General features: G+C 33.6%; 1 protein-coding gene across 1 annotated transcript in view; it reads right to left on the reverse strand.

The window, feature by feature from the left end:
• LOC124534917 overlaps positions 1 to 12,228 on the reverse strand; it is a 129,769-nt gene that overhangs the window by 71,739 nt on the left and 45,802 nt on the right. Inside the window, exon 2 of the mRNA XM_047110961.1 lies at positions 11,815 to 11,898. Coding sequence (XP_046966917.1) covers positions 11,815 to 11,884 — 70 coding nt within the window. The 5' untranslated portion in view covers positions 11,885 to 11,898. The remainder of the gene's footprint in view (positions 1 to 11,814; positions 11,899 to 12,228) is intronic.

Genomic DNA, 12,228 nt, shown 5'->3' on the forward strand with positions numbered 1-12,228 from the left:
GATACCTTACGTTAATTTTTTTATATGTAGATTAACGGGCAAATGAGCCTTCTTTTAGTGACAGCGCCACTGTCTGTAAGTAGTGATCACCACTGCCTACAGACAGAGAGAAATGCGTACTACAACAATGCGTTACCAACTCTAGGAGCTGGGATGTCGCGTCCCGTGATTACTCGAATATATAATTTCTATAGAAAGGCAAAAATATTAACGACTTTTCCAGAAACTGTGACGCACGCATCGTCAACACTGGGAACTTGTAACTTACACACTTATAACTATTTTGTGTTGCAGTGTATACGCTTTTACAACAGGATTGCAGAAAATTCAAAAATATTCAATTGTGTAATTTAAAAGAGCGTTTGTGTGCTATAATCTCCTACAAAACTAACGTCTTTAGTGTATTTTTAATCTTTTTTACATACTTTGGAGTAAAATGAGGGCCTTTAGGCTATTTCAAATAAATAGCTTGTTTTATAAAATTGTAATTGCAAAATAGGATTTAAAAAAAACGCAGAATTACTTTCGCGAGTTCTTCTAAGTAAGCGTCACAATTATGCCTTTTAACAATGGTTAATCTAGTTAAGTAAAGTAAAGTAGTAAAGTAACAGACTGTACATTTCCCACTGCTCAGATAAGGCCTCCTCTTCCATTAAGGAAAGGGTTTGGAACATATTCCACCACGCTGTTCCAATGCGGGTTGGTGGAATGCACATGTGGCAGAATTTCGATGAAATTAGACACATGCAGTTTTCCTCACAATGTTTTCCTTCACCGGCGAGCACGAGATGAATTATAAACACAAATTAAGCACATATATATAGTGATGCTTGCCTGGGTTTGAACCCGCAATCATCGGTTAAGATGCACGCGTTCTTACCACTGGGCCATCTCAGCTCTTATCTCATAGTTAATCTAATACATTTATTTATTTATGGATTATATAACGTACATAATTATGAATAGTGAGTGACGTGCGATGAAGTATTAGTCGAATAAATACGTACATGTATAGGTATCGGAGTCGTCCGGCGCGCGGACGGCGTCGCCGCGCCGTCTCTATTGTTTTCTATTGTTTTTGTTTAATTGCTTCCCGACTGAAAGTTGATCCGATTGAGAGATACGCCAAGAAAAAATTAAATTTTCCGCTTAAGGGATCTTTTGTTGAAGTAAATTTTCTCTTTGAGTTTTTTATATCGTTAGCCATTTTGCTATTTCATTATTTGTTTTGTTTTATTTTTCTTTATTCTTAATGGAGTAAGATAGAAGAAAAATGTAGACATTTCTTTTTATTTAAACAAGGAATTTTTACCTCTTTCAAATTACCTGCTTATTTTGAAACTTTATAAAATTCATTTACTTTTATTGAGTAAAAAAATTAAGATGAATGAGTGAATAATGTTACTAATTAAGATGTACTCGTTATTAATTACGGATTACGTAGTTAATGAGATCGAACTTTTAGAATAACTTACACGGATCTACACTAATTAACAGCATTTTGGAAAGCGGAATCTATTGCGAGAAAGGGCAAGACACTCATTGCAAACACATACGAATATGTTTTATTTACCCAAAAATACGTATATTATAGACATTAGTATGAGCAGTGCGTCATAGCTTTGAATTAAAAAGATATTATCAGAATACATTAATTATTCAGGTCCTCGCTTCATGTGGGTTATATGAAAGTTAACATAAAACGTTTGTATTTAAAATTTCACAGATAAAAACATTTATTTCTTATATCTCTGTTCTCTGTATCCAAAATCAAACTAAACATTATATTTCACACAAGTTCTCAAGCACATTCCGGAACGTTTTACAAATTAAATTAAACTACACACACAGCAAGACATTGTACATGTATAATATTATTCATGATCAAAGACCACAAACAGATGTGTTCAAATATCTCTCGTTGATTGTGAAATCACGTACGTTCACACGCATTCTTCTATTTTGGAGCAGAGAGTGAGATCGCAAAAATAATCACGTAAGCAACCTTTCCCTTTGTTTCTCTCGGGCTGTTTCTGTTCTATACGCTCGTAAATAATATTACTTTGAATATCATTTGTATTTGTTCTTATTGAGTTATTCTCAAGCGCTGTTAATTTATTTCATTGTATGTAACATTTCGTTGTGAATTGTAAATGACAGCATTTAGAACGTAATATGTAGCAAATGAACCAGATTTGGCGCGACACCTCTCTTTTTGTGTATTATTAGTATAGAGAGCGAGCGTGCTCTTTTAACTAAACGTTTTAAAAGACAAACATAACTCTGGCGTACGTGTGCTCTCAATAAATTTGCTATCGTGTGTACAAAATTTAGTATTAGTCTATGTATTTCAGTTTCGGAAAATAAAATAAAGCTGTGTGCATAAATAAAACGATGTTTGGACATGTTTCAGCGTAATTCGATCTCGCGCGCCGCTCGCCGGTCGGCGCACTAACTCGCTTAGACGCACTGCTTCCAAAACTAGTTATTTTAGCAAAATATTTTTACTCGATATTTTTTCGCTCATCCACTCCGACGTGTGATTCAATTAAAAATATTTGCTTTTCGTATAAAAGCTTCAATAAAATTAAAATTAGTTTCGAATATTGTTAAAATGGAAAATAATCCAGACGTAACGGCTGCTCTAAATCCCGTTGTTTTTACGTCATTTATGTTCGTCACGTACTCTATACGTACGACTTGTGTACACATCATTATGATATATAATTTTTGGTACGGTAAAACTCGCAAGTAAGCACGGTATTTTTTGAATTAAAGTGAATACCACACCTAATGCAAATCTGCAATACCGGGGCTTGCGCTAGCCTTTAAGAAAATTGTACGCTCTTTTTATGAAGGTTCCCAAATCGTAGCGTTTCGGATAAATCGTCGAAAGCTGGCGGGCATGTATGTAATATTTGTACTCTAAGTAAATTTGTAAATTACACATTTTTTAATGTTATGGTTAAAGCAATTATATTATAATTTAAAATAAGCAATATCATAAATAGTTCTTATTAGTGGAGTTTGTTGCCGCTGATAATTAACAATACGAGATATAGTATAAAACATAATTGTATTTAATTACCTAACGTTTACGAAGTGAAAATATAGTAAAAAATAAATACTGACTTTCATTAGCCTTTAATTTCTTTTAAATATATTTCATTTTAGTTGTCTTTGATCGAGTTATCTGTAATTCCTGGAATTAACATATTTAGGTATATTAGTAAAAATAAATATTCGACATGATAGAATGATAGAAAAAGTGAGCATAAAGTAATAAACGACGACACACACGAAACGTGCTCATTACAAACCGATAATGACTGTTTTGTGAGGATGTTTTTGAAATAATAGCGCGTGAGCCGTGCGAGAAAATATGGTTGGCGGATCAGATATTAGGCTTTGCGAGACTCACGTATGAAAGCGAAAAATAATAAAAACGACGATAGATGATCGTCCCTAATCTCGACGTAACTATAAACGCACAATATTGTACGTAATCGTAGCTTGAATAACTTATCCACCCCGCTTTTATTTATGAAACCTATATGTGCGGAGCAAAATACTAATTTTTGACCACTAAATTTATGGGCACAGTGGTTAGAACGCGTGCATCTTACCTGATGATTGCGGGTTCAAACCCAGGCAAGAACTACTGTGTATTCATGTGCTTAATTTGTGTTTATAATTCATCTCGTGCTCTGAGGTGAAGGAAAACATCGTGAGGAAACCTGCGTGTATCTTATTTTCATAGAAATTCTGCCACACGTGTATTCCACCAACCCTTATTGGAACAGCGTGGCGGAATATGTTCCAAACCTTCTCCTTAAAACTTTAGCCCAGCAGTGGTAAATTTACAGGCTGATTGTAATTTATGTCGCGCGGTATAGCTCAGTATTTAAATGTCTGTAGTGAGAAGATTCCGGGAGTGAGTTCTAAACAGGCGCTCAACTTTACTGGTGTGTCATCATTTATGTTCAAACATCGCTGTGATGCAACTGCGCGGCGTCAAGTGTCTGCAAACATTTGTTTTTTAAATCGCTCTGCCAGAACCTGGTCAGACTCGATTGTAAAACTATCTCACGCAGGTATTCGTTTTAAGGTTGCGTTTTTGGCTGCGGATGTACCGCTGTCGATGTCCTGTCGGTGTATTCGACAACCTTGATCCCTTCGTATTATTCATTTAAATTTAGTACTTTGTAGCTCGCAAACTATAAAGTAAATACAAAGCATAAAACAAAGACACTTTCAGCGTCTCTGTTATCTCGATAATGTAAAGACCGATAAACGAGGAACTTTAGTACATATGATTTGTAAATATTTTATGAAGGTTCGTAGTTCAGAAATGTTGTACAAAAAAGCTGTTTCTATACGCTTACATGAACATCTTAAAGTTAAAAAGGTGTATCAGAAATATAATTTAGAATTGAATCAATATCGTTAAAGTTAAAAGTAAAGTAAAGTAACAGCCTGAACATTTCCCACTGCTGAGATAAGGTCTCCTCTTCCATTAAGGAGAGGGTTTGGAACATATTCCACCACGCTGTTCCAATGAGGGTTAGTAGAATGCACATGTGGCAGAATTTCGATGAAATTAGATACATGCAGGTTTCCTCACGATGTTTTCCTTCACCGCCGAGCACGAGATGAATTATAAACACAAATTAAGCACATATATATAGGGGTGCTTGCCTGGGTTTGAACCCGCAATCATCGGTTAAGTTGTACGCGTTCTAAGCACTTGGCCATCTCAGCTCTCAATATTGTTATTTTATATTTATTAGCCGAAGACAACTCGTGCTGCTGGTCTGGAGGCCGGTCGGAGGTCACTCGTGACCGGTTCAGTTGCAACTTTGTCAAACGTCGCACGAAATAAAAATGTTTATCGCGTCACAACCTCGAATGACATAAAAAAGTTATGTTTACTTTTATGATTTCCTTTGTATGTTTTATATATAAAAGAATTATTAACATAGGTCTAAATTGTACAAGATATACATTAAAATTTTATTTACTTTACAAAACATAACCCCGTGGAATTGTGGTTGCAGTCGAAAAATGGTCACACAATGCTAATATTGTAATTAGTTCACTTTGATTCAGTCAAACTATCACAAAAGACAGACAACCAAAAACTAAACATGTTCCGACTAGTCGGTAAAGCCGGCTATTCGGCTATTAGTCGGCGTGTAGTCGTCGACTATTCGGCAAAGAGTGCTGATTAACTAGTTTCTTTTATTAGATATATTATTTGGTAATAAACTAACTACTACTGTTATGCGTAATGACTAATTGGTATCTGTACAATCAACTTATCGGGTAGTTAAAACTTCTTTAAAATCACAATTCGGTAACAACACTGTCTCATAGGCTGATCAATGAACTACTAGATAAGAAAATATTCTGTTAGCAACATAGGCAAGTTATAATACCTCAATGTGTCACTCATCATCCCTTAAAAAACACGGGATTTCTTTACGTTCAAAATCAAAATTTACTGCGTTTAAAATGATACGTGATATTGGTTAAACTAAATATTATCAATACCAAGCTGGAGTGAGATGCGAAATGAGTTCGCGGAATGCCGGACGGAGAATAGAAAGACGGAACAATGAGATATCCAGTTAGTTAGCTTTATAAGCGAGTTGAAGGGTTTTAAAATGTTATGAAAATATTACATTGAATAAAATTCGAAACGAGTACATACAGGAAAAAATATTATAAAAAAACGGCAACTTTTTCCTCGCGCTCGGGAGTCAACAAACAAAAAGATTTATTAGAAAACAAAAATGAAACGTACATTCTATTATCTTTATTTTTCTTTTCAATTGTTTTATATTTCCGTACAAGTCGAATGTGATTTACGATTTCTTGTTTTTTATCTTTTTCTATGATAATTCCTTTGGCATTTTATAAAGCGTTTACACGAGTTTTGTTAAATCACGTTTATAATATAGTCGCTGGTCTCGGCCTCTGGCGGTTCGAAGACATTAAAGACAAAGATTGAGGAATCAAAAACTCATAGATTAATTAAGAATCAATCTTACTTATTTATATATACGAAAATAAAACAATAATGTCACTTGGCCGCTTATTACATGAGACAAGACAACTACGCAGGAGATATCTTAGAACCCAGGTGTGTGCGAGAGTGCACTCTTGTTTAATTTAACACTCATAATCCGTTCGTGGAACAAAAACAATAACAATTATTGAACGCCGCATTTGGCCCTACGCCGTGATTACTTTTGGTCATTTTCAATTGGAATATCAAAGTCACACAGTTGAAAATGTTCTTAAAAATTTTTAGAATACTGCTAATAACTCAGATATCGACCAACTGCTTAGTTAATATTTTATAGAAAATGTAATTGACAACTAAATATGTCATCACTTTATGGATTTATATATTGTGTGTCAACTGTAAGCTTCTAGTGTACGTACACTAGAAGTAAACTACATTATCAACGTGGTCGTAGGAGTCGCAAATCTATCTATTTATAACGAACACCATACATACACCCACTTCACTGATTTCAAAAAATCACTATCAGCAAACAAGTCCGCGCCCCCCGCCCCGCCGTACTATACGAGTGTGCAGCACGGCTCGGCAACATTGACAACAAGTGATACTTTGCATAATAAATTAAAGTCGAGCACATCAGTGCTGTATATTTTATAGCCGTCAGCCCGCGAGGCAGCGTTAGTAGTTACATAAAGATAAGTTGGCGTGTGATGCTTCACTTAGAGGCTCCGTGGCGAGTCTTGCGTCGGTATTTACAGCGATTTAACACAATTTCCATCGTATTAGGCCACGCCTATCGTATTACCACATAAGCGATAGCGGGCCAGCTGGAATAATGACCGCGGGCTTTCAGCCGAATTACTCTGTGACTTATTATGTAGGCCACGGTAAGTGATTGCTTTGTTTAAGTTTTTATTAGCTATAAATGGCTCAGTTTATTGCTATGAATACATAATTACATACAAGATTTGTTATAACATCGGAAGGTCACTTATATAAGACGTATTATACAAACACAGACAACATCGAATGTAAACGTTTCGCAAAATTGAAGGGCGAAAAATATACAAAACTAACTACTGTATTAATGACAGTAAAACACACTAACATGTCATAAAATATATAAAATACTTATGAAAGCTTTCTCTAATAATATAATCACTTAGATAAATGTTATTTTGAATCGTAAACGTTGTGACTAACTGTGCTTACGTAAATAGATTTCAGATATAAGTTACGCGATACGTACGCACGCGTTACAATGGCTATATTTACATAATTAGAAAGTTCAAACTAATTACTCTGCGCTATCAGAGCTCTGGCAATTTCGATATTACCGATTTGCGGTTAATAACTGATAATAATTAACGGCGTAATCACAGCGTTTCAATCAGATCTGGATTCGCCTTTATGTCGCTTTGAATATTAATGGATGAGTCTTAGTTATATATCTCGGAAACTCTGAAAATTTCGAAATTTTAATATTATTGCTGTGTGCTTAAATTTTCAAAACTCAATTCATAGTTGTATAACTATGAATTTTAGTCCAAATGAACATAAGGTACGATTGTGGATACATTTCAGTAACATAGAAAAAAATATACATCATAAAGGCTTAAAATGTAGGAAATTAAAAGAAATCTAATCTATTTTTGCAAAATAAAAGAAAGAAACTTTATATATTTTTGGAACGATGAAATTATTTTGTTAACTTCTGTCCACAAGAAAACGGAAAATGAAGACAGCGTAATTCTAGTTTCAATAAATATAAAAGGATTAAACTTTAAATACATTCATTAGAAAATCTCGTTGATCCGAATGAATAAGTAAATGAAACAGGTCACAACACTTGAATGTGTTGATATTAAAACATCCCAGTTTCAGTTGAAAGAAGAGAGAAAGATATCTGATTCTATTTAAAAGGCACCTAAAATGAAGGCCTACTTCTCGGCGAGATTCGTTTGTGTGAGTCAGGGCTGGCGAGTCTCATGTTAAATATTTCATAATCGGGCTCGTGTGTGAAAGTAAAAATATACCTCGAGACAAACTGGAGCAATATTTTTTTTTCTACCAATTTTCACCCGAGCTGTTATTTAAAAACACGGACGACTATTCTTTCTACTACGACAAAGTTGTCTACACTCGTACCTCTGACTCGCAATATGCAAATATAACGCGATCCGTTTGCGAACTCTATTTAAATGTAGTGGAAGTCATTTTTTAAATTATAAAGCTGTGCGTCGTCTAGTTTTGGATTATTTTATGCTTTACTTAAATTAATACATGACAAACTCGTTAGTAAATACTGTAAGAGTTGATATAAGTTTTAGTTACCATGACATTATGAGTTATAAACGTTTATTAGGTACGTCTTGCTTGGAAATGTTTTTTCGATTTCGGTTTTTCAAAGCTGGTTCAACCCTGGTCAAGCCTCAAAGCATCGCCGGAGCGAGCTTTAGACAGAGGGAACGAACGCCGGCTGGCCCTTGACCAAGTTTTGTGCGATATTAGTTCGACATCTGTCTGTGACCGAAATTGTTATATAGAAAACGTTCTGCTACTTCGAAAATTTTCTTCTTTCAAGGGTCTGTAAAATGGAGTATCTGAAAAATGTTAATTTCTACAAATTGTCTAAATTATTTTAAGTCACTATTTTTAATATTAAAAATCTTCTCAAATACAATGCAATTGCATCACTCAATTGTTTTAATAATATTTGACATAATAAAATTCAAGTACAGTGGTAATAGGAGATTTGAAATTCAAAGTGAATAAAATAACAAACAATCACTGAGAAGTTTTTAATTACAAAACATCGGAAGCCGAAGTGGATGTAGGCATAGCGTGCCGCGCTCGCGTGTCTCGCGGGTTCCGCAGGAACCGCTCAAGTCGCATTTGCGTCACACCGTCTTAAAGTGCAGCCTTGCAAACTAGACGTCGTAAAATGTGACAAAGACACCAGTCCTTAGCGTCTTGAGCATAAGACGCATTCTCCCATTGCTAGGTTTAGGCAGTACGTAAGCTCTAGCTCAGACTTTATAAGGAACATTTTGACTTGTATTTTAGCTTCAGAGAGCGATCGTTCCGAATTGAAAGTCATAAAGTAAATAGAATACAACTGAAAGTAGCCCTAAGCACTATTAAAATAAGGGTAATTTTGTCGCGGTCTTTTCCAGTTAAACGATATAATTTTATAAAACGAAGTCGATATAATGAATTGTAGAAGTTTGAATCTTAGCTCAATCTAGTAGAGGAATTTGCTTCACCTTTAATATTATAAAGCCTTGAAATAGTTTTACGTATTGTACGTTTCTAGCAGCAGTTTAAACCACTATAATTTGAACAGATGTCCCAATTATTAAAGGCATTAGAAGTCTGCTTACGGTACTTTCTCCAATAGGATTTGGAACTTTTTATCAATATTATATTAGAGTATAAAATGAGTTCACACAATACTTAAAGATAAATAGCATATGAATTAAAATAATTGTTAGTAATCTGTATGAAAAACTAAAGTTAATCAGTTTTAATTTTTTTCACAAGGAAGAGTCAGTTCCGGATTTTAAAAAAAAATCACAATTATGCTTACATTTCGAGGAGTGGATTCAATTCTATGACAAATCACATCTAAAGTGCTCAAAATGTCGATATTTTATACTTTTATTTCAAGTCAATTATTCGACGCGACTGAGCATGAGAAACACTTTGGTTTTTTTTTGTAAGAGGAAACTCTTAACTATATTTCTGTTAGGAGTTTATTGCTCAAATGATTAGAATGTTACGATTTAATAACAAACACCGTTAAAATATCAAACAACTTGCGTCTACTATGATAGTCTACTGGATATATTTATACTTATTTACCATTACAAAAAATTATATTAAAATCAGCTTATTAGTGTGACATTCGTAAACTCATTTAAGAAATGATGCTGCAACAATATATTTATACTTGAAGAAAATTGCACCAGTCGGTATTTTATTACTGTAGACATTAAATATTCACCTTGAAATGAATAGTTGCAGGATTCGATTTACGAAAATCCAATTTAGTTTCCTACACACGTTCCCCTGTGCGTAATAAGAGCCAACTTTATAAAACCAAACATTTGCCGTATGAGTCAAATTCACCGACGATAAAACTTTATTCATCAAACTCGTCACAACTTTGAACGAAAACAAAAATTTATCGACTTGTTAACACAAACATATCTTAGGAATAAAATAGACACGAAAGCACTCATAATAGTGGCAAAAAATAGAGTCTAGTATTCACATTGCTTAAAATCAAATATAGGAAAATAAATAAGAAAAACTCCGACGTTCAGTTAATCAAATGCAGGAAATTTGTCGACTTAAGTCTATCGATAAAAGTATTTACACAAACTTCAATATATCACTATCGGACCATCACGGATATTCGTGCAGCGAATAAATAGTAGGCAATAATAAGACGACATCTGACGAGGGGCGGAGAGCCTGCCACGCACACTCGCTGTTATAAAAACGGATCGGCCTCTCAAGATGTCAATTGCAGAAAAATTAAAAATAAATCTTTGACAATATTCCTGTAATGATTATAAAATTTATAAGAAAATAAAAAAATGATAATTGATTTGAACATTTATTCTGTATCGATGTACACATGAAACAACATTCAGAAGACGTACCTTAATACACATAAAATGCTAATGCAAAATATTGTTTCAAACGGATATTTAAATTAATTTTAAGAAATTATCGCACACACATTGATTGTTTTAAGACATTCTAAAAAGAGAATAAAAATGATCTGAGATATTGTCATCGCCATTTTTATGTATATTGTAGGTATTATGTACTTTCAGCTTTTGTGTATCTGACATAAATATTTAATAATAACAAAGAAATCTTACGTTAAATGGTTTTAACGAATAAACGCTTACAAATTTCAACATTATTAATATTGCTGTCACAAAATTGTATTTATAAATTTTATGTTTATATTTTAATTGAAAACTTATTCCATTTTATATCAAGTAAAATGTGAGGCATTAAATTTATTATGTACACTTTATAAACATTAAACCGTATATGAAATTACATTTAATTTGAACGATAATTTAAATTATTTTTTTAAATTAATATTTGCACAATTAATCATCAATCAATAAGCATTACTAAAAGTCGTACGTGCAGACAATCGAATGTTTTAAGTGTTCTTTCTTATTATTATTATTGTACCTTGTACCTTTTCTAAAGTGATAGATTTGGGTCGAGCAAAAATAGTGACTAGAAGTGTAAGCGATTCAGTAAAGGAGATTATTTTCTTAAAAAATAATGTTAACTAAGTTTTTAAAACTAACGTTGTAAATTCCCTAAAGCACAAGTTACGTAAATTCAACTTGTTTTCGTCGTAGCGCTGTTGCTACGTAGCTACGACAGCTACGGCGCTACGCTGCTACGAACTACGTAAATATCATTTAGTTGAGTGGATTTATTATAATTATACATGTATAATGTATTTTAATATATTCACCGCTGTTGATGTTTAAATTATTACAAGCGCTAGGCGCTGAGTTTATCACTTACCAGTTTATACAACTTACTAAAAATTTGCATTTTATTATTATCAATTTATATAAAATCAGTGTAATGGACTCTACCATAATTTTTTTTAATAGATATTACGTTATACTTAAGTTTGTTTTTTCTTTTGAAATAAATCGCTATTCATAATGTACATCAACGTAATTTGCCGATGAGTATTGTCTTAAAATATAAAATAGCTTCACTTCACTGACCTTTGATGAGGTGCGCGGCGAGCACGAGCGCGGCGGTGAAGGCGTGTAGCCGCCACGCGCACGCGCACATGTTGCACGCACCACCTGCACGACACACAAATATACAATATTATAATAATGAACATTCAACATGGCATATCATTCTTTTATTGTGATCATAATACACTGTTCGAGACAATACCATCAATGAAAAAATCCGTGAATACCATTTTTATTCATTGCGACTAACGAATTGTAGTATTCTTCATCTGTTTATATAACAATTTATAAATTATTGATGTGATTTAATGGTGCACAGAAATATATACGTACAATACGAAAAAACTATGAATTATTTATTATTGAATTTGGCCATCAGCCGGAGATAAAGATATAGATTGTAGAGAGCTATTCACTCACGTAGGTGTGTGATGA

The sequence above is a fragment of the Vanessa cardui genome, chromosome 13, assembly GCF_905220365.1.
Source record: "Vanessa cardui chromosome 13, ilVanCard2.1, whole genome shotgun sequence".
NCBI classification, from domain to species: Eukaryota; Metazoa; Arthropoda; class Insecta; order Lepidoptera; family Nymphalidae; genus Vanessa; species Vanessa cardui.